General features: G+C 42.1%; 2 protein-coding genes across 2 annotated transcripts in view; one reads left to right on the forward strand and one right to left on the reverse strand.

Moving 5' to 3' along the window:
* Positions 1-291: 291 nt before the first annotated feature.
* Positions 292-27,006, forward strand: LRRC31 (leucine rich repeat containing 31). The gene is made up of 9 exons (XM_045863687.3): positions 292-1,715; positions 6,951-7,094; positions 8,820-8,987; positions 11,627-11,794; positions 12,032-12,199; positions 12,977-13,144; positions 15,465-15,632; positions 19,310-19,477; positions 25,625-27,006. Exons 1-9 carry the CDS (start codon positions 1,526-1,528, stop codon positions 25,954-25,956), a joined length of 1,674 nt encoding a protein of 557 aa, XP_045719643.1. The 5' UTR covers positions 292-1,525; the 3' UTR covers positions 25,957-27,006.
* Positions 7,109-27,058, reverse strand: part of LRRIQ4 (leucine rich repeats and IQ motif containing 4) — a 34,208-nt gene continuing 14,258 nt past the window's right edge. The window contains exon 6 of the mRNA XM_064585595.1: positions 7,109-7,233. The gene's annotated coding sequence lies outside the window, so the exon portion shown is untranslated. The remainder of the gene's footprint in view (positions 7,234-27,058) is intronic.

Below are 27,058 nucleotides of genomic sequence, written 5' to 3' on the forward strand. Positions count from 1 at the left end.
AATTTGAAAAGAAAATGCAAAAAGAAAAAGATGCCCAATTGTGACTTCTAAAACAGTACTCCAGGTATTTTGAATATTCCACCTCCCTGGCATGGAGGTGGGCTCTCCAAGGTCATTTTTAGGAGCCCCTATGCAAAGGTTCTTGAGTCATTCTAGAATATAGTATTACAGAAGGACCTATTTAATAGGGAAGAAGCCATGAACAATGTAATTTCAAGAATACCTATTAGACTCTGTCCCAAGGACAGGATCTAAATTTTATTAACAAAAGCTAAAATTCCAAGAGGGAGTAGGGGATGGAGTAACTGGGTGATGGACATTAAGAGGGCACGGGATGTAATGAGCACTGGGTGTTGTAGAAGACTGATGAATCATTGAACTCTACCTCTGAAACTAATAATACACTACATGTTAATTAATTGGATTTTAATTTTGTTTAAATGCCAAAAAAAAAAAATCTAAAATTCCATTGATGTTTTATCCCCAGTTTAAGTATTCAACCCTCCCTTAAAATGTAAGCAAATCCCAGGAGGGACAATAGATTGACCCTTATGAATCTTTAGCCTCAAATCACAGCAGACCCATTCCTTACCTCCATCCCCTACATCTTTTGCGCCAGGTAAACCAGAATTCACTGCTGGAGCCAACCCTAGGCTTTTTCCAGCCTTCATTCCTGGAGACTTCTGAGCTTGTTTTTTCTACCTGGGACACTCTTCCCTCTCCTCTTTTTTTAGCTAACTCCCCAGGCTAAAAATCAGGCTCCAAATTTGTTCTCCAAGGCAGGCATAGTCCATTGGAGCCTTCCCTGACTATCTGGGTCCCTCCTCCCTGGCAGCCCTTACCCTGGGGTGTTCTCTGGCTTACAGGTTAAGCCTCCATCAAAGACAGGAGCTGTGTCTTGCTCCTTGTCGAATCTCCCATCTGGAACAGTATCCGACCCAGAGTAGGCTCTGCTTATGGAGTGAGTGAACGTTTTACTGCCAGTGTGTTTTTTGTGGGGTGGCAGAGGAGGGCTGGAGTGGAAAAGGGAAGATGCCAGGAGAAAAAGCAGCAATACGTGAAGAGAGGAGGCCGGGCTCACCGAAGGCAGACTCTTCTGGGTGACAGTTTTGCAAAGGGCCAGATAGTTGAGAGACATGCTAAAATCCTCCTTTACTGTCGTCCCTTAGAAGGTAACTGTAATTGACTGCTGAAATATCAAATGTATTGGCACATTTGATGCATTTGCCGGAGTGGTTTTAAATGACCTGTATCTCACACAATAGAATAGGGCAAAGTTAAAAACCAAGTTTGCTTTAGATTTGTATCTGCCACCATCTGTTGGTTCCCAGATCCTGGCTTACGTCATTCTTATTTTTACATTAAACATTACCAGTAATAAAAACAAAGGAAGGGGGGAAATAAAAACTCGTGTAGGGAAATTCTGATTTCACACAGGCTTGACAGTCTTTTTCTTCTCAGTAATCCTAGAAACAGAAAACAACAGGAAGATGTCTTACTGAGAAAGGCCCCCTTTAACTTCACCATGAGTCAAACACGGAAGAAAAATTCTTCAGATGGAGAAACTAAACCCCGGACTTCATTTGTCAACAAATTCCTCAGGGGCTCAAAACTTATGTCCTCCAAAGCTGAAAGCAGAAAAGAGAGCAATGACCTTGCAACAACTGATTTCCAACCCAGCAACGACGCACAGAAAACAGCCACTTTAGATACGGGTAAACTTCTGACTGCTGTTATTTCTTTACTTTTTTAGAGTAATGTTTTTCCCTACAGAGATCATATGGGTTAAACTAAACCTAATCTGAGTCTCTATTCTAAGCATTTACTGTGTGACTTAAATGCTTTAAATACTTGCCTAATTTGACTTTTAAATTATCAAAAGTAACACTACAGGAAGGTATAGAGAAAATACCTTGTTTCCTTTCATTCTAACACAAATGGTCATTTCTTCAAGATTCTTTTCAGTCTTTTGTTCATATGCATGCATTTACGGTCAGTCAGCCAGTCAACACTGACTGAGTACCTACTGTATGTCAGCTACTGTTGTAAGTGTTAGAAATGCAGCCACGAAAAACAGGACCTCATGTACACAAAGAACCGAATGCAGACATAATTTCAGTGTGATAAGTAATAGGAAGAAAAATAAAGCAGGCTAAGGAGACAGAGGATGGATGGGGTCCTACTCTAGGTGGGGTTGCAAGGAAGGAGTCTCTGATTTGGTGGCATTTGAGCAGAGATCTGAATAAAGTAAGCCAAGTAGAATGAATGAATCAAGCCAGTCCCATGGATGTCTATGGCAATGGCTTCCCAGGCAAAGGGAACCGTAAATGCAAAGGCCCGAGGTGGGACTGGGCCTGGCATGCTTGAGAGTGAGCCCAAGGTCAGGGGTGCTGAAGCAAGATGAGAGAGGAGAGAGGACAAGAGCAGTAGAACAGTCACCCACCCCCCAGGGGTTCCTGGGGGCCAGAGTGGGCATCTTTTGTAGTTATAATAGCTTACAAATCCCTCTTGAGCTTACACAGAGCTGATATCCTACTTCTGGAACATATGATTATATTGCTCAGTCCCCACATGGCAGACATACATAAAATGATGTTCGTATGCCTAATTTTAACAGCTGCATAATATTCTATCCAGGCATATGCCATAATTACTTAAGTTCCTTTTTTGCCCTTCAGTGAATATTTTTATTTTTCCCTCTTGCTTATTCCCAGCTTCATTGTATTTCAGCCTTTTTCTTAGAACAGAGATTAAAAATTCAAGGGTTATGAAAATAAATATTGGCAGGTCTCTCCCCAAAGCTATGTGTCATACACAATGCCATTAATATAGTATCTATTAGATTAAATGTATTTTTTAAACATCTATATACACAGAAGTAGAGAGAACAGTCTAAGAACTCCCCATGATCACTTCCCTCTAACAATTATCAACCCGTGGCCAATCTTGATTCATTTATACCTACCCTCAATTCTATCAGATTATTTGTATCAAATACCAAAAATAGTATCATTTTATGTGAAAGCAGATTAAGTATCTTTTTAAATCTATTTTGGAAATAGGAAGTTAAAGTCTACTTTTTAAAAAAAGGACAACCTCTATCAGAAAATTGTTGATACTTGTTCTAAAGTAGGAATTGAACCTTCAGGAACATGGCTCATGAATACCTGTAACCATGATGAAATTAACAGTGCAAGGCTAGGCACTGGTTATCCCGGCTGGGCAACACTGGCCCCTCAACCTTGCATGGCTTCTCCATTTCCATAATTCAGTGGCTCCTGGAGTCATGTCAATTCTGCCCCCAAAATGGCTCTCAGACCTGGTTCCTCTTCTCCGTTGCTGTTCTGGCTTTCATTGTTTTTTGACCGGACCACTGGGCCAGCTTCCTAATTGGTTTCTCTACTTCTAGTCTGGCTTTCTTGCCAACTTGTCCTCCACAGTGCCATGGGGTGCTCTTTCTAAATCACAGACATGATGTCTTTCGCCTGCTTAAAATCTTTCCCTGAGTCTTTCTTGCCTTGAAAAGAAAGTCTACACTCCCAAGCATGGTCTTCAAGGTATTTGTGATCAGATGGATCTCTCTTCATGACCTCTGCCTTCCCCCAACCTCATGTTCATCCTCGACTCCTGAAATTCAGATTCACTTGCAGTTTCCTGAACTGGCCATATTCTTCCAAAAGGGTTCCCTGGGCTTATAAAGACCTTCCTTTGTGTCACCATGCTCCTTCTGCACCCCTCCCCCATTTATTCCTCCTTCCTCTCCACCCACCTGCCTGACGATTGCTCACCCTTAAGGTGCAATTCATGTACCCCTTTCTCTTGAAAGCTTGCCAAGACCTGCCCATGGGACCTGAGGTGCTTATTGTCACTACCATGTGTTCTCATGCACCCTCCACATGCCTCCATCATTGCACGTCTCCTCTGTACTGTAAGCATGGCTTTCGTGTCTGTCTCTTCCATTAGACAGGTAGCTCCTTGAAAACAGGAACTTGTTATCTTGGTTCCCTGTACAGCTCCACCCATGTTACAAACATGTAATCATGTTTTATGAAACCACTGGGATTCTTGGTTGTTTATAACCAAGAAACCAACCCTTAGAACTTTAGGTTAGAAAAGAACTTAATGTGAAGATACTGCTTAGCTCATAGAATCCCGTGGAGAAGGCAGAAGCTCAGTTCAGCAGTAAAGCAGCCAGGAAAAGGCCCTGAGTCACTCCACAGAATTGCTCACGTGTGATAACTTTGTCCTCTTCATGATGTGCCCATCATCCTACCTCAGCCAATGGGTAGCAACTCTGACTCAACTGTTTTATGTCTTGAGCTGTGATATAAGCTATCCTTTGAAGAAAGGGTTTTATGTATTTAAAAAAATTGAAATATGTGGCCTGTAAGGACATGTCCAGGGATCTCATAAATTGGTACTCATATTTATACTTAGGCATTTGATAAAGATTTGCCATGTTGATTTATTTTGGTCATTAAGGAGCTTTAAAGCTAATATTCCTTCCTTCCTTCCTTCCTTCCTTCCTTCCTTCCTTCCTTCTTTCCTTCCTTCCTTCCTTCAATTATCTGTGCATTCAACAAATATTTACAGAATACCTCTCATATAAAAGACACTGCAGAGTCCCATCTCCCTGGGAGGCCCCAATAAATGAGAAGTGAACCAGGCAGGAATTATAATCTCTACTTTATAGATGAGTAAACCAAGGCTCAAAGAAGTTCAGTGACTTGCTCACCTGAGGGACCCGTGATTTGAACCAGGTCTTCCACTTATGCTGTCTTAGCCTTGCCAGTCCTATCAAACATTACGGAGGACCCAAGTAGGATGCGGTCTGAGAAGAGATTCCTTGATCTGTCAATTGGTAGGTCACTGCTGGTGACCTTTGAGAATGTGAATGTGGTCACCAGAACATAGAGGGTTAATTGGCAAATGTGGTGAATTGGGACCAGCAAGTACAAACCACCCTTTCCAAACAGATGACAGTAATCATTTCCTAATGATAGACAAAACAGTGGCTTGAGAAAACAAAGAAGCTTTTGTGAGGCTGGAACTTGAGCATGATTGTAAGTTGAGCCTATGGAGATAAAAAGTTCAAAAAGAGAAGGGAGAAAGCATCAGATAGCATGCAGAGAGATTTTTTTAACACAAAAATTCAAAAACATACACATATATATAATGGGTTTTGGAGCAGACTGTTCTGGGTTCAAATTCTGACTCTGCTACTTAATAATTGACAGTCTCTCTGTGTCTCAGGTTCCAAACTTATGAAATAGTGCGATTGTGTCTCCTTGCATGAAGTTTACACAAAATGTCCTGACACATAAGAGTTAGTCCCTCTGCACCCCCCACCCACCATTCTCTTCTGCTCCACCCAAAATTAGAGTTGCCAGATAAAATACATGCAATATTTGGGATATAGTTTTACTAAGTAATGATTCCTTGTTTACTTGAAGTTTAAATTTAATTGGACAGGCTGTTTTTGTTTTTCCTAAATCTGGCAACCCTACCCAAAATGAAATACGTTTTATTTACCAGTGCATGATACAAGTGGAAGACCAGAATGGGAAGAGGTAAAATGGTGGTTGGTGCTGTCTCCTACTGGCGGAATGTGGCAACACCAGCCATCCCTGCAAAGATGTACACCCCATGGGCGTCAGGGCGTGTTTTCTTAAAAATAGCCAGCCACCAGACACACCGCGGAGGAGAGGTTGAGTTTGTATTACTCTCCTAATATTTAAGTCTAAGTTGATTACTACTGAAATCCTACTATTAATTTTCACTGGTACCAGTATATTTCTTTTTAGCGATGTGGTTTTATACTTTGGAAGGTATAGTAGAATATCACTGCATATTTGGAACTTAACACTTTCATGTTGGATTCCAGTATACTCTTTTTATATGTTTTAAATTGTACATTTTCATCTACAAAACCTCCTTAAAGTCACTGTCAGTACCTGCATATTCGTTTCTCCTTACAAAAGTATGATGTGTTTTTTTGTTTTTGTTTTTGTTTTTTTGTTGTTTTTTTAAAGATTTTATTTATTTATTTGAGACAGAGAGAATGAGATAGAGAGAGCATGAGAGGGAGGAGGGTCAGAGGGAGAAGCAGACTCCCTGCCGAGCCGGGAGCCCGATGCGGGACTCGATCCCGGGACTCCAGGATCATGACCTGAGCCGTCGCTTAACCAACTGAGCCACCCAGGCGCCCAAAAGTATGATGTGTTTTATATGTGTCTTAAATGCTGGCACATACTGGGACATAATAGGTGTTCAATAAAAGTAAAGCTTTTCTTATTTTAGTGTTCGCATGTTAGCACAGCGTTAGTACAGAGGAACTTGATGAGGGTGCCATGTAAGTGGTCTCTAATAACAAGAAGGATAAACGGGGCTTTCTGAGCATATTCTCTGGCAGGGGTGGAGACAAGCTCTCCCCGGCACTCCCCTCTCTGGATCTGTCAACTGAATGGTCTAGGAGACGAGCAGTGTTTCATTAGCTCCTAGTAGGCAACTGAAGCTCCCAGCCGGGTGACAACGCTTCCCCTTCTTCACCTGTTTGGTCAAATACCTGTGCTCCCCACCTGGCGTGCACCCGGCTGTGTGTCCCTCAGCAGCGCTCGGCTTAAACGCTGTGCTAACAAGTTCGCCACTTCGTTCAGGAAGACAACACTTTCTACACGCTGAGAACCCTGTCAGGCCGTGAAAGAAGAGCCCCTGAGTGCCTCAGTTTCATTGCTAAGAAGAGGGTCACTGGAGCGATCAGTGTCCAGCACCTGGAGGCAGGACAGCGGTCAAGTTCTGTCTCTGGTAAATGTTTCCCCTTCAGGGTTGAGGCTTCACAAAGGACCTGCTCAGGATTGTTGTTAGTCTGTTGACTTGTCTTACTGCGATCACTGTGCATCTTTAACACGATCTGTCATTCACGCAAGTTCTTCTTTATTCTTATAATGTAGCTCAGCCTCTCACTTCAGACGAGGAATGGGGATCCAGGATGGAGAAAAATGAGCAGTTCCTGCAGAAGCTGGGCAGAACGGCTGTGGACAAGTGTCTAGATCTGAATAACTGCAGACTAACGGCAGCGGACGTGAGGGAAGTGGGTCTGTATGCAGTTGACTTCGCACGGAGGGCCACGGGAGCCCTCAGGTTGAGATGAGCAGGCAAAACACGCTCATTACTCACCTGGCAACCCAAGGTCTCAGGGTGGCCCCAGACAACTCAGGAATAGCAGCTGTACCACTAAAACAAACAAACAAACAAAAAAACAAAAAACAAGTTAATTGATCCTTCTTCAAACTTCAAAGATTTGAGCTGAGTTTAGGAGGAAGGTTCATTTGTCTGTTTGTTCTTCCCAAGCATTTTACCTCCCTACTGATGGCTCCTTACTCCCTGAAAAACATTTGTCTTGCACACAATATGAGATATAAACTCGTGCAACTCATCCATTAAGCTGAGCCCCGCTGGGAATGTAACGGGGTGTTGTGCTCAGTTGTCTGTGGAATGAAAGAGGAACTACCAGCAATTATTGCTTACAACTTGTGTACTCAACAGCGTAATCACCACTTGTCACACGTAAGCGGGCGTCTGGTTGTGAAGACGCCCCTCCCCACACAACTATTACCACCTTTCTTTTCTCTTTTTCTCAGAGACCTTAAGTCGAGTCTTTCATCAAACTAGATGTGTCTACCAGCACAGAGGTATCAAAAAAACTGAATCGGGAGTGAGGGGTCCTTGACTATTTTAATTAAAATCCATGCCACTGTATTTTGGACAATTCTCTGAAGAGAGAACCCTAACCGTGTCTGTGTTTCCAGATACCTGTGTGTCAGAATCACTAGCAGAGCTCGTGTTCACTGCAGCTCAACCCAAGCCCACCAACTTGGAGTCTCTGAGAGCGGGCCCCAGCAATATGGTTTTTAATTTTTTTTTTCCTTCTTAATGTGTTCAAAAGACTTTCAGGCTTGATAAAGTTAGGATTTTGGCGAACAAGTTGAAATTGAAGGCTAGTAAAAAACCAAAAAGCAAAAACAATTTCACTCCTAATCATGGGCTCAGAATTTTGGACGCAGCTGTGTCTGTAACTGTAAAAGCTCAGCTTGCTACTTCTGACGGCTGCCCTTACCTTCAAGACAGAGATTTAAAAGCAAACAAAGATTTTTCATCCACTCTTCGTTGGCATTTCCACCCTTGAGTCTTGTTGCTTCAGGAGATAAAGATGGCCTTAGCAAATCTTTTTTCACAGACAGTAAGGTCACTTAATGGGCGATGGCAGATACTCAGAGAAGGTTCCGGACAGGCTTTGTGCCTGTCTAAACCTCTACATGTTGGTCTATTTACATATAATGGGAGCTTTTTAAGGTGATGATACCCAGGTAAACAAGATATAAAAGAAAGGGTAACAGGTACCCTCAATCTCAGCAATCCTGGCCAACAGAGAGTCCTCTGGCTTTCAGCCCGAGGGTCCAATAGGATGAAGGGGTGAGGAATTATTTTTGCAAAATAAAGGGCTAGTATACATATCACAGTGGCAGTGGTAGTAACAGTAGAATTACCATTTCTGCTACAATAAAGGAGCTCCTATGAAATCTTATGAAGATACCACTCCATTTTTGGAGTGCATTTATTTGGCAGAAATAGAAAATATCCTAGGAAATAGGAAATATAAAGGTCACATTCTCCCCAGTTGCATGGCTGAGGGATCCCTGCTTTGCTGAAAGCCAATACATCCACCCCTCCCTTCTTACAGTGCAATAGGCATTGGATCCTATTTACTACCAGTCGCACATTACATATGCAAATCTGTATATCCTCTTGTTCTTTTCCAGTTGCTTTGCTGCCTTTTCTCCCAGACTTGGAAAAACTGGATATTTCCTGGAATGATTCTGTAGGTGGAAACCTCCATTCAATCACCCAGCAAATGCATCTCGTCAGCAAGTTAAAAATCCTGAGGCTGGGAAGTTGCAGACTTACCATGGATGATGTTCGAGCCCTGGGTATGATGAATGCTTCACTGGAAGCAGCTTTGAAGTGTCAAGGGCAAACTATCTGGGTCACACCCCCTCGGGTGCTCATGGATGAGAGCACATGGATGATGGAATGCCATGCTGAGCACTTGCATAACTTCTAAAAGGCTACACAGCCTGTACCTACTAGCACTGTGGTAAGCCCCAGGATAGAGAAGGGAACAAGGCTGGCCAGATAGATACCTGCTCTCATGGAATTTAAATGGAGATAATTTGTCAAATTTGCTTACTCTCAGTCTGTTACTCGTCTGTAAAATTAAGGAGTTGGGGTAAGTAATGATTATTTTCCAATTCCAAAATAATCTCTTCTATTTTTCCACTCCCATTTTAAAAAATGGATCAAAACAAGATATTTAAATTAAAAGCAATGGTTTAAATAGAACTAGAACCTCAATTAATTTATATACTGAACATAGAATTTAGGATAAAATTTGTCATGCTACTAATCCAACTCTTTACTATGATCCTTGATGGTTTTAGATGCCATTCATATTTTTTAAAGTCCTTTTGGTCTGAAGTTTCTTATTTCAGTGATTATTTTGGTCATTTACATCTTGGCAAACATTTCTGTAAAAACAACACAACTTATGTCAAATGTCTTCTCTCTGATCTCTCTGTAGAAAATCAGGATCCGTTTATGCCCCCTGGCCTTCCTGTAGCTGAGGAGAAACACCATACATCTCAGAGCCAGGTCTCAGTTCAAATTCTATCCCTACTTCTAACTAGCTTTGTGACGATGGACAATTATTTAAACTTCGTAAGCCTCAGCTTTCTTATCTCTGAAATAAGTTTGATATCCACCTCAAAAAACTACTGTGAGGATTAAATAATTTCTGTGACGCACTTACTACATGCCTGGCACATAGTACGTGCTCAGTAATTTAGCACAGTTCCTCCTTTCACTACTCCCACTGAAATTAACTTTCAGTGGTTTTATGTGACCAGTTGAGCCCCACTGGTTAGCAGCTGGTTATTGTGTAGTGGAGTTGCAAATTTAACTCACTGCTACTCAGGGGTGAAAAGAAAATGTAGTTTCTTTATTTCCTATGATTAATCTAAATTTTGTTCATGGTCTTCCATCCTTAAAAAATGGGGAAGTGGGGACGCCTGGTTGGCTCAGTCGTTAAGTCCTGGGATGGAGCCCCGCATCGGGCTCCCTGATCAGCAGGGAGCCTGCTTCTCCCTCTCCCACTCCCCCTGGTTGTGTTCCCTCTCTCGCTGTCTCTCTCTGTCTGTCAAATAAATATATAAATAAAAATCTTAAAAAAAAAAAAAAAGAAGAAATGGGGAAATGGAATTTCTCTCCTGGGACTCACTCCAAACTTATCCGGTTCAGGAGAGAGTCTGCATCTTTGGTGCTGTGATGTTTTGTAACCTGCTCCCTCTCCCAGACTCCCTCTCCACTCTGGAAGGGCTTCTGCATCTTCTCCATCAGAAGGGACTTTCCTTAGCATTGATGGCAGATGGGGTACAGGGAGAATAAATGGCTTAATGAAAAGAGACCATAAATCAGGAGGCATTCCAACATTATTATACCTGTTACAACTGCTGAGTGTGGGATGACAGAAGCATGGCTCCCCAGTACCATGTGCACTGCAGACATGGCTGATCAGTCATGTACTCTCTGTCGCTGAAGCTGAGGAGTGCTTCAGGGCTATCGAAAGCCACCCCAACTGACTGGTGATGGCACACAAAATGGCACCTGTGCTGGGAGAACATGCATTTTAACGTGAGGCTCCTGGACTCCCGAAACCTCAGTCCTCACAATGAATAGCCAATGGCAGAAGTCCACGTCCAGTAGTGGACCATGGAGGAGAGGCTTCTAGACACAGGGGACTTTCCAGTACTCTTAACGCTTCGGTGTTGAGATCGACTCTGCACATTGCGTAAGTGCATTTTCCATGTGTGTGCCTCTCCGCCCTGTTCTCCCCAAGGCAGTGGAAGTCATTCCTAAGGCTGATTTCCCTGGTGACTTCCCTGTTCTCGCCCAGCCTCCGTTCTAGCCCTCGGTTGCTTTCCTCTGCTGAAGGGTTTCAGAAATGTGAAGTTCCACCCCTTTCTCACTGCACCCTCCTCTACCCTCCAAGGCTGCGTGGCTGTTATGAGCCGCTAGCGCCTTCTGCTTTATTACTAGTTCTCTGGAGGGCTCGGTTCAGTTGTACGTGATATTCTTGATGTCAAAGTGAGCTTTACCCCCGTGGCGGCCAGGGCTCTGCGTGGCCTCACCTCATCCTCTGGTCCAGCTTCCCAGTGATGCTGACCCCAGACAAGGTGGGCGAGAGAAAGGAGTTGGAATAGTACATGTATTTACTACCATAAAAACAACTCTGTGAAACCACCCTACTGACAGGTGGGGTTTTCTTGACAATAATTTTTGTACAGAGGCATGGCTTCTGAACCTTGGAGGGTCTAGAATTGCTGTGCCTGTAAATACAGGGGCTTAGCCTGCTGGGAGCGGGCGGTAACTGGGTCTGCTCTGTTCCTCGGCACCTGACCAGTCCCTGGCCCAGCCATTATCATTCCATAAATCACGCTTGTGCTGATTTCGAGGTGGATTCCCTGCTTTGTGGATTAGCAGTCGACCCCATCTTCGGGCTCTTTTGTAACAGGAGAAGCACTCGAGGTGATACTTGAACTGAAAGAGCTGAACTTGTCCTGGAACAGTGAAGTGGGAGGAAATTTGCCTCTGACCCTCCAGAAGTTCCAAGAAGGGAGCAAGATACAAACACTTGAGCTTGTGGATTGTGACCTCACATCTGAAGATGGGGCATTTGTGGGTAAGTGGAAATCGGAAGGGTCCTTCCCAGAATATAAATGTGAAGATACCCACAAGCAGACAGCCTGAGAGTCAAAGGGTCAAAGTTGGCTGTGCTTTGTTTCACCCTGAATGGGAGGAGTGGCTCACTATAGCCCCGGGGTCACATGAGGCTGCCCTCCCTTTCCTGCCCCAACATTCACAACCTGGGTTTTTACTGAGTTGCTCTTCTCATTTGGATTCACTTCCTTCCCTCTAGGTCAGTTGCTACCCATGATGCAAAATCTCGAAGTCCTTGATCTTTCCATTAACAGAAACATTGGTGCCAGTCTGAACAGTATTGCTCAGGGATTAAAAAGTACCTCAAATCTGAAAGTACTGAAGTTACACTCATGTGGACTATCACAAGAGAGTGTCAAACTACTGGGTGAGTTAGCAGTGACTGGGGTTTTTACATACACATGTAATTTTAGTTTATATTTAATTTTTTAAGGTGTTAGGAAATTCAACAAAATATACACAGTGGTTATGTTGGGGAATGAGATTATAGGTAATTTAAATCTTCTTTGTTTTATCCTTTTCAGAGTCTTTTACAGTAAGCACATACTTTCATGATTCTAAAAATAACCTCTTAAAATGGCTGCCTCTGAAAAGGCCAGGATATTCTGGGTTTGAGATAGACACTGGGCAAAAGAAAAGTTATGTGGTACAAAAGCTCTCCATTTTTCTCTTACTTCTGAAAATGTCAGCATTATTTTATGCTCAGTAGTAGGAAGGAATTGGTACTGATAAAAAGAATAGCTCCAGTGGCATCTGTGGGGAGAACATGACATGAAATTGTGTGTTCCCCTTTGACTTACAGAGTCTATAATATCCTTCTCACTGGCAGTTTGAGGAAGTCTAGAATTCTGTGAAATGCCAATGCCTCCAGTGTAGGAGGAGGAGAACCATCCGTTGCAGGGTTCCACCAAAGCCATTGGCAGTCAACGCAGATCACGGGGTGCTGGGGGTGGGGTGTTTGAAGCCATGGTCAAGTCCAAAGAGGGCCAGATGGCAGGGAGTCTAAAGTTACTCCTCTGTCTTGGCTTTTCCCAACCCAGTGTATTTTCTCCATCTCCCTTCTGCACACCTGCCCCCTCCCCTGTTCCACACCTGCCTTCCACCTTCTAACCTGTCAGAATGGGACTTTTGACTTTCTTTGTAGATGCTGCTTTTAGGTCCTTGTGTGAACTGAAGAAATTAGACCTTTCCTGCAACAGGGAGCTGGGTGGGGGTTTTGAAGACTCATCAGCTCAGCTGGCCACGTTGGAGCATCTAGAAGTTTTGGATCTTCACCAGTGCTCGCTAACGGCAGATGATGTGATGTCACTGAGTAAGTGTGAACGATAGAGCCAAGGAAGGACTTTTGGAACCTCAGTATATGTTTGGAACTTGGCAAATTTGAGGTGTCCCCTGAAACTTACTTAAACTTAACCAAAAGCATCAAACCATAAAAGTTCTGTGAATGCCCCAATATTGTATTTGGCATATATTACGTGCCCAGTAAATGTTAGTGAATCTAAATTCCTCCTATACATGTTTGTAAATGATGGATGTGGCACTTGGTGGAGAACATTTTGAATATATGTTACTGTTTAGAAATGACTCTGTTAGTCACAAAGTTTGTTTCAAACAGGGATGTAGAGAGAAAGCCAAACAAAGGGCGTTGAGGCTTACTGACTAACAAGTGAAGTCAAGCCCCTTAGATACAAATGAAATTACAGAAGAATTTAGGGTGGTGCATCACAGGTGTATATTTTACCTTTAGGTGCCTACGCTTAACTTCCCACTGTAGGCATAATCCTGTAATTATAAAACGTAATGTATAAATGCAGTTTCCCATAACAAGCAGTGTAAGTGCAGCCTTGCCATTAAGGATTTTACTCCATCTGTGGCCACAGTAAACTTTCAAAATACCTCCAGGATCTCACCACAGCTCACCATCTAGACCTTTACCACCCTGGTTCAGGCTACTGTCATCTCGTGCCCAGATTATTACGAGTCCAAATGGTCTTACTGTTCCTCCTCTGTCGTTCTGACTTCGTTCCCTAGCCTTCCCCTCCTGGACTCCACACCAGCCACTTGTCTGGGCTGACCCTCTGTCCCTGGGGCCTTTGTCCTTGCTCCCTCTCCAGATCATGGGCCCCTCCTGTGTTGGGAGCCCCTTCAGCATCTCTCCTTTGTTCAGGTACGGGGGTTGGTACATAGTTGGCACCCAGGAAATGATTGTTGAATATGATCGAATGAATGAATCAATTAAGAACAAGAATAAAAAGAATTTTTTAGTTGTTTTTAGTACAATTTGGGAAGGAAAAGAGTAAAATAGGTTCTTAGGTCTAACATCTGTATTTTAGACCTGCTAAATTACATTTGGGACTCATGCCTCAATTTGGAAAACAGAAAAGTTCAAGGCTTTCATAAGGATTTTAAAGGAACAAAACAATCCGTTTCTGAGCTCCAGGTGGAGCGTATGGGGTATCACCATCCCCTTTACTTCTGAGCATCATACCTAGAGGAAACACTCTTGGATTATCAGCGAGCAGATTCCAAAGAATGAATTTCCCTTGGTACAACGGAGTAACATGAATATCACCTCTCATCTTGTTACTCAGAGGAAGGTTCCAGGGCCAGAGGGACCTCAACTGTTACCAATAGCCTAAGAGGGGGATCAGCTTCTCTTACCAGATTCACCACCACCAACATGGGTGAAAGGCCCTGGAAAGCTCATGATTTATTTAAGAACTGTAGCAAATTGCATCGTTCTACTGCCTAATTTTGAAAAGATGGAAATGAAAATACATTCCGTTTATACCTTAGGAGGCTAAATAACTCACCATTCTTTTATCTGATCATTCTAGATAGCTCCAAAGAAATGGAATTACAGATTGTTTAGCCAACAACTTTTGATTAACCATCTAGTTGTACGAGGCACTGTGCCATGTGCTAAGGGAAATTCACAGTCTGGGAGCCTCCGTCTGGTAGGGACAGGAATAAACCAACTACATGGTGAAGAGGAAGAAACCGTGACATCTCTTGGGATCCCACCTGCCTGTCTTCCTTTCCTTCCCATCTTCCTCCCCTCCTTCCACAAATGTCTGTGCCTCTAGTGTTCTGGATTCTTCTGCACACTCTGGGGAGGAAGCAGGCCCTACAGACAGAGCTCACCTTTGGTGGGGGAGGACAGAAAACAAACACATAAGCAAAAATAAATAGGGTGATGTAACAGTGACCAAGGGCTTCTGTGGCTTAGGGGGCCCTGAAGGCTCTGTGGAGTTGAGCCAGCCCAACAGAGATCCCAACATACCTACCTATACCAAGTCATTTTTTTCTTCCCGGTGACCCTGTGAAGTACTGTTGTTGTTATTATTATGGCGATAACCGAGGTTCAAAGAGGTTAAGTAACTTTCCTAAAATCACACAGTTCTTTAGCAGCAGAGGCAGGATTAGAACCCAATTCTGTCTCCAAGGTCTTTGCTCTTAACGTCTAGCCTGGAGAGAGGCTTGGAAGTAGAACAGCCCAAGCTACACACTGGGGAGTGTGGCTGGTGTGCGTGTGTGTAAGGGACGGAGACTGTGGGACCGTGGGACCCAAATATCCAGAAGACTCTTTGTGAGATGGTGCCTAAAACATGTCACTGCTGACATTTTAACAGCCCAGGTAATCCCTTTACTCTCGAGTCTTCAAGAGTTGGATTTATCTGCCAACAAAAAGATGGGCAGCTCTTCTGAAAACCTCCTCAGCCGGCTCCGATTTTTACCAGCACTGAAGTCCTTACTCATCAACAGCTGTGCTCTGGAGAGTGAGACTTTTACCGCCCTCGGTAAGAGAATTCCCCAGATCCCTGCAGGCATGTACAGTAACACATGAGTCCACATATTCCTACATAGGAATTTCATGCCAAGCCTCTGCCAGAGGCAAAGTTGTGAATTACTAATTTGTCTTCTTCTCAGGAAATGTGCTTTCTTAAAAGTGGCTTTTGGGGGGCCAGATGAATGATTCTGGCTGGCATTTGCAAATTTAACATTTAAAATCTAAAGTGTATGTAGCCGACTCTGGAGGCCATATCCATGGTAACTTGGGATTTCACCGAGGTGCCAATATAAACTGGATTGCTGGGAGTCTGATGGGAAAAGTGAGGCAATTGCTAGTGTGTGAGCCTAGTTGACTGCCCAGCACCCACTTTCCAGCAGGATTTGTTGTCCTTTCTAGGAACCTGGGCCTGCTGGAAGGTCACAGACACAGTCCAGCTTAGATCAAGGGCCTACAGAATCTGGAATGTGCCTCTTCCGGGGCAAGAACATCGTCTGCAAGTAGAGGGAGATATTTTGAGGCAAAGGCACTTTGCATTATTTTGCAGAATCTGCCACCCAGGCAAAGAACTTTGGGCACACATTGCTGGATGGGGGTCCCCAACGCCACCTTTAGGTTCAGTGATTCGCTAGGAGGACTCACAGGTCTCAGCATAGAGTCGGACTCACTGTTGGGATTTATTACAACAAAAGGGTACAAAGCAAAATCAGCGAAGGGAACAGGGCGTGGCACAAAGTTTAGAGGAAACCAAGTACAAGCTTCCAAGAGACCTCCACCTGTGGAGTAACATGGGACACACTTCCTTCTCCCAGCGACTTCTGACAACACGTGTGAAATGATGCCTTCCGGGGAAGCTCACCTGAACCTTCCATCTGGGGCTTTTACTGGGTGGTGGTCACATAGGCACCCTCTACCAAAATTCCAGAGCATAGAAGGAAACCTGGTGTTCCACATAAGTCATGGAATTTGTAGACACACAGGGGAGGCACAGTGAGCCACTCTTATTAGGTAAGGAATGGCTGGAACAGAGCCAAACTGCAAGTGCTCAGATGCCAGCCAGCCTTGCCAGGAAGTCTTTAGGGGGTCGCAGCCTCAGGCCTGGCAGGTTAGCTCTCGTTTTGCACACATACACAGACTAGAGAGCTTGCATTCCGGGGCTTCCTGGATAAAGATGAAAACAGAGTCCTTCTCTCTGACCCTCAAGTATTGTTTGTCAGTTGACACTTCTAGAAAAATGAATTGTACCATGGACCAAACATGGATTATTATTAATGAAATAGGCATATTCTAGTAATAAAATAAGCTATTTATTGATATCTATTAACAGAAATGAATGCATATAACTCACCCCAAATTCTAAGACCTTTATATTTAAGGCACTCTTGCCTCCCTTTCAGCCCAAGTATTTTGTTCAACCCACATAGACTTGGTCTTTGCTGTGAACTGCGCCCACGCCTCTCCCAGCATTGCTCATCTCCTTGTCCCCATGTCTGGTTGGGGAAAATAGCAAGATATGTACCTTTCAGATCTGGAGTTCTCAACCTGGGTCAGAGAGTCAGTCTAGAGTTGTGCCCTGGGGGAGGGGACTGTGAACTCCCGGAAATTGATTGTAATTATTTTGTGGGGGACATATGTGGTACATTTTCTGGCTCCAAAGCACCTAGAATCAGGCTGCCTAAAATCAAATCCTGGCCCTGGCTCTTGTGACCTGAGATAGTTAACATCTCCGTGCTTCAGTCTCCTTGTCTGTAAAATGTAAAATGGAATAATAGTACATACTTCATGGGGTTGTAAGAAATAAATGTGTTGATACATGTAAAGTTCTTGAAAAGGTACCCGGCACATAGTAAATGCTCAGTGAATGTTAGTTGTTAATATTATTATGGGGAGGGAATCTATAAATTTCATTTACCAAGTAATTTGGATCTTATCACTCCCCAGTTTAAAAAGACACCAGAGGCTCATAGCACCTCTGGTAAAATCCACATTCCTTCATGGGGTCTAAAAGGCCCAGGTAATCTGGCCCTAGTACCTCTTGGCCACTCTCCCTCTTGCTCCCTGAACAAGCCTCGGCTGGCTTCTTTCCATTCCTTCCTGTCACTGAGCAATCCCTTGTCTCCAGGCCTTCCTGTTCTCTGGATGGAATGCCCCTCGCCCGCACCTGCCTCCTGTTCTTTCCTGGGGAGATCTGACTTCAGGTCTCAGCATAAAGGCTCCCTGTGAGGACAGCATCTCTGATCTAAATGAGGAGGCCCTGTATCTTTTTTATAGCCTTTATTAGAATTTCTAATTATCTATTTATTTGTGTGTTTTTCTCAGTGTATGTATTTCCCACAGTTTATAACCTCCTTGAAGGCAGAGATTGTTTTTATTCTTCACTGCATACCCTAACCCCATTTTAGGTATTTCTGAATATTAGTTAAGCAAGTAAACAAACTAACTTTTCAAAGCGGTCTGTAATCCCCAAAATGGTTAGGTAAACACACATATACACATCACACACACACACGACACATTACACTGTTTAGACTAATGTTCAGTTAGGAAAGTTCCACAAAAAATAAATTTAGGGACAACATGATGTCCCTAGTTGGAAAAAGTTGGATATTTTTTAAAGAAAATTTTGTTTTTAATTTTGTGTCTTTTGCCATCAGAAGATAGAGCTCTTCCCAATTATTGCTGCATAATGAATCATAATCAAGTAGATATTACATTAAATTATATAATCTGAAATAAATGTATCATTCAATTTGAATTAAGAAGTAAATCAAGCAGGGGCACCTGGGTGGCTCAGCTGGTTAAGTGTCTGACGCTTGATTTTGGCTCAGGTCATAATCTCAGGGTCATGAGATCAAGCCCCACATGGAGCCTGCTTAAGATTCTCTCTCTCTTGCCCTCTGCCCTTCTCCCCCCACCCCCCCCAACACTCTCATGCTCTCTCTCCCCTCCCCTCCAAAAAAAGAAGTTAGTCAAGTAAACATATAATTCTCCATATCACTTTTAGAAGAAAAAGTTCCATTTCTTATTGGTAGGTCTCTGCACCATGCAGGTGGGAGGAATTTTCTTAATAGATATCATAAAAGGATATATATTTGCCGCTTGGACACCTGCTATTCTTTAGAAAGAAGAGTGGAGTTAAAGTATAATTAACTATATCTTAGGAATAAGTTGTTAGGGTTAATTTCAGCATTAGGGGCAACTGAGAATTAAGCAGAACCTTTTAAACCTCATTTAAAAATCTCTCCAAAATCCACTAGTTCTCTTCCTTGTTTCTATAACTGCAGGTAAGTCGACACAAACACATTTGGGTGTTTCAGAGTCCTGAGGAGGCTTGGCCCCATCTCTGAACTTCAGCCGTGACTGAACACAGGAATATATAAAACCAGGACATGCTCTGGAAATCTCAACTAGCTGTCCAAATCCTCTGCCTCTTTCTCCTTCCTAGAAGGGAACTAAAGGAGAAAAATCCCAATTGATAATGAATTCCACTTAATCAAGTTTTACTTTTCTAAAGTTTCCAACATTTCTCCCAATTAAAACTAGACAGTGTAAGTTGTGGTCATGAATTTCGGGCAAAAGAAAATAGTCTCTGTAACTTTCTTATCTCAGTTATATTAATATGTTGCCCCAGGTTCCTCAGTTTCAAAGAGGGAAACCTAACGATTGCTCTTCTGTTACCAATTTTAGCTGAAGCCTCCACTTACCTCCCTGCTCTGGAAATATTCGACCTTTCTTGGAATAAATGTGTTGGTGGCAACCTGAAGCTGCTTCTGGAAACACTGAAGTTTTTAGGGTCCCTTCGAGTGCTGAGACTGAGCAGCTGTGGCCTGGTGACAGAGGACGTCGCTCTCCTGGGTTGGTATCTACTGGTCCCAAAGCAGTCCCGGCCCGCGCAGCGCAGTGTGCCTCTGCCGCAGTGGAAGGGCGGGCGGGGAGCTGGGCCAGGCCTGTGGCTGAGCCCTCTGCGCAGCTTCCCTTCTTTCTCTCCGACATCTGCTTAGGAGAGAGCCGGCGAAAACGAAGAAGGGCAATCCCCAAGCCAGGAAGGCAGTGGAGGGCATTTCACAAAGGGAGAGATGAGCATAGCCGTGGCAGTGGGTCGTTCCAGCTTCTGTTCCTTGCCTTCCAGGTACAGGGGAAGGATCCTGTTCCCCGGCCAGCCCAGTGTTACTCAAACTTGGGTTACCTACAGTCTGCTTTCACAAAGTTTGCCCTGTCCACGTGGTACCCACACCGTTACTTAATTTTTTCTTTATATTGACTCTTTAACCTAAATGTTTTTATTTAAACAGGAAACTCATCATCACCATAACTGAAATCTAGGAATCACTTCTCATAGACAGACATTATTAGACTGTTGCCAGCTGAAGGCTTTGAATAGAGGTTCATTCTCTCTCTGTTACAAAAAGGGGAAGAGAGGGCTTTAAAAGCATACTAGCATCAATCTGACCCTTTCTCCATGTCAATTTAGAAAGGTGGAAAGAGATTTGAATAAGGAATAACTTTTGCACTGCAGGATTCCAGAGTATATAATACCTTTCCCAAATATCCCCTAAAATCACCTCTATTATGTCCACTTCTCATTGGCAAACAGTGAATTGGAGAGTACGTCTGTGTCTCTCATCTACCCTCGTGCCTATGTCCCCAGCACTACGCAGCCATCTACTCCCAGACCTCTGAAGCAATGAGCACCCCTCCAAAAAATTTTTCGTGAATAACAAGTATTACTATGTGTGGTTAGCCATTGCCACTTTTATATTGCTTGGGTTATTTTAACAAGCATTCTTTAAGAATTACTTAATCACTTGTAGCTTTTTTTCTTTTAAAATTAACAACACTTTCTCAGAGTAAACTACAAAAGTATTTCCATAACCTATGATCCTACTACTCAGATTTTAAAAATATATAATAAGTATAAAACAGTGAAATATAATAATTAGGATACTCACACGATTGGAAAATTCAAACAGTACAGAAAAGTTAAAACAATGTCTGGGATTTGTTTTAAAATACAGTAATATCATCTCAAAAATCATATAATCATCTCAGGACACGCAGAAAAAGCATTTGACAAGATTCAACATCGATTTGTGATAAAAACTCTCAACAAAGTGGGATTAGAGGGAACATACCTCAAAATAATAAAGTCACATACGTCAAACCTACAGCTCACATCATACTCAATGGTGAAAAATGGAGAGACTTTTCCTCTAAGGTCTGGAACAAGAGAAGGATGTTTACTATTGCCACTTTTATTCAGCAAAGTACTGGAAGTCCTAGCCACAGCAGTCAGACAGGAAATAAAAGGCATCCAAATTGGTAAGGAAGAAGTAAAACTTTTACTATTTGCAGATGACTTAGTACTATATCTAGAAAACCTAAAGTCTCCACCAAAAACTATTAGAACTGATAAATGAATTCAGTAAAGCTGCAGGATACAAAATCAACATACAGAATTCTGTTGCATTTTTATACACTAATAATAAAGCAGCAGAAAGAGAAATTTAAGAAAATAATCCCATTTAAAATTACACCAAAAATAATAAAATACCTAGGAATAACTTAACCAAGGAAGTGAAAGGCCTGTACTCGAAAACTATAGAACACTGATGGAAGAAATTGAAGATGACACAAACAAATGGAAAGATATTCCATGCTCATGGGCTGGGAGAACAAATATTGTTAAAATGTCCATACTGCCCAAAGCAATCTACAAATTTAATGCAATCCCTATCAAATTTCAACAGCATTTTTCACAGAACTAGAACAAATAATCCCGAAATTTGTATGGAACCACAGAAGATCCCAAATGGCCAAAACAATCAAGAAAAAGAACAAAATTGGAGTTATCACAATCCCAGATGTCAAGATATACTACAAAGTTGTAGTAATCGAAACAGTGTGGTACTGGCACAAAAACAGACACGTAGATCAATAGAACAAAGACCGAAGGAAAAAAATCTATGCATATGTGGTCGAGTAATCTATGACAAAGGAGGCAAGAATATACAATGGGGGAAAAGACAGTCTCTTCAACAACTGGTGCTGGCAAAACTAAATAGCTACATGCAGAAGAATGGAACTGGATCACTTTCTTACACCACACACAAAAACTCAAAATGGATTAGAGGCCTAATCTGAGACCTACAACCATAAAACTCTTGGAAGAAAACATAGGCAGTGATCTCTTTGACACTGGCCTTAGCAACACTTTTGTAGATGTCTCCTAGGGCAAGGGAAACAAAAGCAAAATTAAACTATTGGGACTACACAAAATAAAAAGCTTTTGAACAATGAAGGAAACCATCAAAAAACATGAAAAGGCAACTTACTGAATGGGAGAAAATACTTGCAAGTGATATATTTAATAAGGCGTTAATATCCAAAATATATAAAGAATTTATACAATTCAACACCAAAAAAACAAAAACAAAAACAAAAACAAATAATCCAATTTAAAAATAGGGAAAGGAACTGAAGAGACATTTTCCCAAAGAAGACATATAGATGGCCAACAGACACATGAAAAGATTCTCAACATCACTAATCATCAGGGGAATGCAAATCAAAATCACAATGAGAGAGCGGCTGGCTGGCTCAGTCGGTAGAGCATGTGACTCTTGATCTTAGGCTTGTATGTTTGAGCACCACATTGGGTGTAGAGAATACTTAAAAATAAAATCTTTAAAAAAAAAACCCACAACACTATGAAGTATCACCTTCAGAATGGCTAAAATAAAAAAGATAAGAAACAAGTCTTGGAGAAGATGTGGAGAGAAAGTAACCCTCATGCACTGTTGGTGGAAGTGTAAATTGGTGCAGCCATTCTGGAAAACCATATGGAGGCTCCTCAAAAAATTAAAAATAGAAATAGCAAATGATCCAGTAATCCTACCACTGGGTACTTACCCAAAGAAAACAAAAACACTAATTTGGAAAGATATATGCACCCCTATGTTTATACCAGCATTATTTACAATATTCAAGATATGGAAGCAACCTAAGTATCCACAGATAGATGAATGGGTAGAGAAGAGTGGTACACACACACACATGAATATTACTCAGACATAAAAAAGAATGAGATCCTTTTTTTAAGATACACACATTTTATTTATTTATTTTTAAAGTAAGCTTTATGCCTAACATGGGGCTTAAAGTCATGACCCAATGATGGGATCATTGACTCAACAATCTTGAACTTTTGTAGAGTCACATGCTCTATAGACTGAGCCAGCCAGGTGCCCCAAGAATGAGATCCTGCCATTTGTGACAAAGTGGTTGGGCCTAGAGGGTATAATCCTAAGTGAAATAAGTCAGAGAAAGACAAATACTATATGATTTCATATATATGTGGAATCTAAAATACAAAAAAACAAGACAAAAAATGGACTCTTTTTTTAAATTTTTTTTAATTTTTATTTTTTTAAAGATTTTATTTATTTGAGAGAGAGAGAATGAGAGAGCACATGAGAGGGGGGAGGGTCAGAGGGAGAAGCGGGCTCCCCGCCGAGCAGGGAGCCCAATGCGGAACTCGATCCCGGGACTCCAGGATCATGACCTGAGCCGAAGGCAGTCGCTTAACCAACCGAGCCACCCAGGCGCCCCCAAAAATGGACTCTTAAATGCAGAGAACAAACTTATAGTTACCAGAGGGGAGGTGGTTGGGGATGGGTGAAATAGATAAAGGGAACTAAGTCATACAAAAATAAGTCATGCAGATGAAAAGTATAGAGAATACAGTCAATAATATTGTAGGATAAATAAAAATAAAATACAGTCATATCTCAGAGATATTGTGGGTTTGGTTCCAGACTACCACAATAAAGCAAATATTGCAAAAAGGCAAGTCAAGTATATTTTCTGGTTTCCCAGTACATACAAAAGTTATGTGTACACTATACTGTGGTCTATTAAGCGTGCAGTTCATTATGTCTAAAAAAATGTACATACCTTAGTTCAAAAATACTTTATTGTGGGGTGCCTGGGTGGCTCAGTCAGTTTAGCATCTGATTCTTGATCTCAGCTCAGGTCATGATCTCAGGATTGTGAGATCGAACCCCACTGGGCATGGAGCCTGCTTAGGATTCTCTCTCTCCCCTTCCCTCTGACCCTACTCCCCCTAAAAAAAAAAAAAAAAAAATTCTTGCTAAAAAGTGCTAACCAACATCTGAGCTTTCAGCAAATCCTAATCACAGATCATCATAACAAATAAGGAAAAAGTTTGAAATATTGTGAGAATTACCAAAATGTGACACAGAGACACAAAGTGAGCAAATGCTGTTGGAAAAATAATGCTTGACGCAGTGTTGCCACAAAACTTCAATTTGTTAATTTAATAAAAGCAACATCTGTGAAGCACAGGAAAGCAAAGTACAATAAAATGAGGAATGCCTGTACTAAAAAAAAAAAAGTAGAAAGGAGGGAAATAGGTGGAACAGATTGGTGCAATGAAGGTAAGTGTTGAAGCTGAGTGATGGGGACATGGGAGTTTATGCTCCTATTCTGTCTGCTTTTTGTACCCTTGCAAATTTCCATAGTAGAAAAAATTGTAAAAAGGAAAAGCATGTACATTGTCTTTAACAGTTAGGTCTTGAGAACATGGTGAGTAATATTGCAGAGAGAGGAAGAGACACACATCAACACGGACACCTACGAATGGAGTGCAGCTCTTGAGTGTACAGAATGCTAAGCTTTCGAATGCACCAAACTGTGGGCAAAGGAAAGCAATGGGGATGGAGCATGCTGCTTGCTCTGGGAGCCAGGACACATGAAGAATGACTGAAGGATTCAGGGCACATTTAATCCTAAAGGGAGAGAACTTGAGGAAACGGACTGTCGTCTAACATTCCAAGGCTGGTGTGAGGAAGGAGCTGAAGTGTTCAGCAGGCTGTGGGGTAATCAGTGAACGTCACTGGAAGGCAGAAAGGGACCCAAAGGATGGGGGCTTTCTCCTGCTGAGAGCCACCTCATTCTGTCAGGGCAACAGGAAAGGGTGCCTCAGGCAGGAGCTGGCTGGTGACCAGTAGAGAAGCTGTGAAAGAGTCATCTCTGATCATTGATCTGGAGGTTGAATGAGGAGACCTCCAGGGTCCCTGCCAACTCTGAGATCCCATGCTACTCATCTGATCTCTGTGGTCCATCACTGCATTTGGCTGGCAAGGGAAGCACGCGCTGCTTGCTTTGGGTAGCTCTCCTATATCCTCTTACAAGCGTTACTATCTTTTCTTAGCTTCATCACTATTATTTATTAAGTGCCATTTTAGGTAGTACTGTGATATGTGCTCTTCAAAGGGAAAATTGTTCTGTGAATTGGAGGTCCCTAAGGTGACTTAGAAATTACCCACGTGTTGGGGTGCCTGGGTGGCTCAGTCGGTTAAATGTCTGCCTTCGGCTCAGGTCATAATCTCAGGATCCTGGGATTGAGTCCCATGTCGGGCTCCCTGCTCAGCGAGGAGCCTGCTTCTCCCCCTGCCCCTCCCTCTGCTTGTGCTCTCGCTCTCAAATAAATAAAATAAAATAAAAAAGAAATTACCCATGTGTATTTTGCACGTGAAAAGTGCTCAGTTAATTACTTGTTGAATGAAGAATGACTGAATGAGCAGTGAACAATTAAACAGTATTAAACAGCAAGATGACTATTTATAAATGGTCCTCAGTTAAAGCCAGAGAGCCATCACTCCTCACATTTAACTGGAGAGAGTCTGCAGGAAGAGCTGGGACTCTAGTGGAGCCAAGAGCAAAAAAGATATTCTTTGGGTTGGGATTTGGAAAGAGAAAAAAAAAACAATTTTCAAGCTGTACCTGGGATGTGCAGAGAACAGATTTGGTACTAAAGTGATTTCGGATGTCCTGAATAAAGCTGCTCGCTAATAACAAATCATTACTAAGCACCAATCTTGTCATTTCTAATCTTGGAATGACTGTGTTATTGGAAGTGGCAAACAGCCACAGGAGAAAGTATTCTTGTATTTTAGCATTTAGTGTGATTTTATTTTTCAGCTTCCGTAATACACACAGGTCACCTGGCCAAGCTACGGGAGCTCGACCTGAGTTATAATGACAGCATCTGTGATGCAGGATGGGCCATCTTCTGCCAAAATGTGCGGTTCCTCAAAGAGTTGACCGAGCTGGATATTAGCCTTCGGCCATCAACTTCTCGGGATTGCGGACAATGGTTTAGACACTTGTTATGTGCTGTCGCCAAACTTTCCGAGATCACGGAGATAGGAATGAAAAGATGGATCCTCCCCACTTCACAGGAGGAAGAACTAGAACATTTTCACCAAGGTCACAGATGCAACATTCACTTTGACCTTGGTGAGTTTCAGTAAGCTGATTTCCCAAGGCTTAACTAAGCTATAAACCATTATCTGGAGGAGGAAAAGAGCATGAGTGAAACTTAGTGTAATCAAAGGAGTATCAGCTTCTGGGATGTTTAATGGGATTGATGTTACAAAAGTTTTGTAAATACGTATATGGTAATCTAATATAAGTACAACTTTACTTTCTAATGACACGTATGACATGTTTCCATGAAGTTTCATTTATTTTGGATATATAGTTCACTTACTGTTTAGAAGACCTGCCAAAAATGTTTAGATTCTGGTAACACATTTCCTTTTTTCTTTTTTTTTTTTTTAAGATTTTATTTATTTATTTGAGAGAGAGAGCACATGAGAGGGGGGAGGGTCAGAGGCAGAAGCAGGCTCGCTGCCGAGCAGGGAGCCCGATGCGGGACTCGATCCAGGGACTCCAGGATCATGACCTGAGCCGAAGGCAGTCACTTAACCAACTGAGCCACCCAGGCGCCCCTCCTTTTTTCTTGACCTGGAATTTTCTGTCTCTTCTTTTCCTACATGATAAATGTTCTAAATATAAGCATGCGTGAATGTGTGTATGTGTGAGTGTGTGTGTGAAATTCTACTGTGAAAGGCACTAGCTATGATAGTTTCATGTTATCTTTACTATTACATGTGTCTTCATGTAATCTACTTGCATTTTTGTCAGAAAGTATACCCTTCCATGGTTTATTATTTTATGTTCTGGTGCTTTTTATCTCAGATATAAACCATGAACGCTAATAATGGTCACAGACATATAAATCTTAGTTAAAAGTGGTCAAAACTTCGAAACCCAGTATCAAAAACACATCTTATTAAAACAAAGTAAAATCTTCTAGTGCTAAAATAAAATAACATTAGCTCTGGGCATTTTTTGGCATGGAATATTCTATGTAAAATCTATTTAATTCATTGATTAAAGTTTTTGTCTTGTTCTAAGTGATTTTTGAAATTTCTGGTTATCTTTTGCAGGAGCGTGAAACTCATTACACAGCAGAAGTGTTTGTTTGCTCACACATTTCTATTCTGATACACTCTAAGCAAATTATGCTTGGTTTCTTATCGTTACACTGGTAATTTATATTGCAATTAC

Source organism: Mirounga angustirostris, unplaced genomic scaffold, assembly GCF_029215605.1.
Source record: "Mirounga angustirostris isolate CCGP_5_RB_7025 unplaced genomic scaffold, mMirAng1.0.hap1 SCAF_1, whole genome shotgun sequence".
Classification (NCBI taxonomy): Eukaryota; Metazoa; Chordata; class Mammalia; order Carnivora; family Phocidae; genus Mirounga; species Mirounga angustirostris.

Coding starts and splice junctions, on each gene's coding strand:
- LRRC31 (XM_045863687.3), top strand. CDS start 1,526: ATGAGTCAAACACGGAAGAAAAATTCTTCAGATGGAGAAACTAAACCC. Junction 7,095..8,819: donor AGCGGACGTGAGGGAAGTGG/GTCTGTATGCAG, acceptor GTTCTTTTCCAG/TTGCTTTGCTGCCTTTTCTC. Junction 8,988..11,626: donor GGATGATGTTCGAGCCCTGG/GTATGATGAATG, acceptor CTTTTGTAACAG/GAGAAGCACTCGAGGTGATA.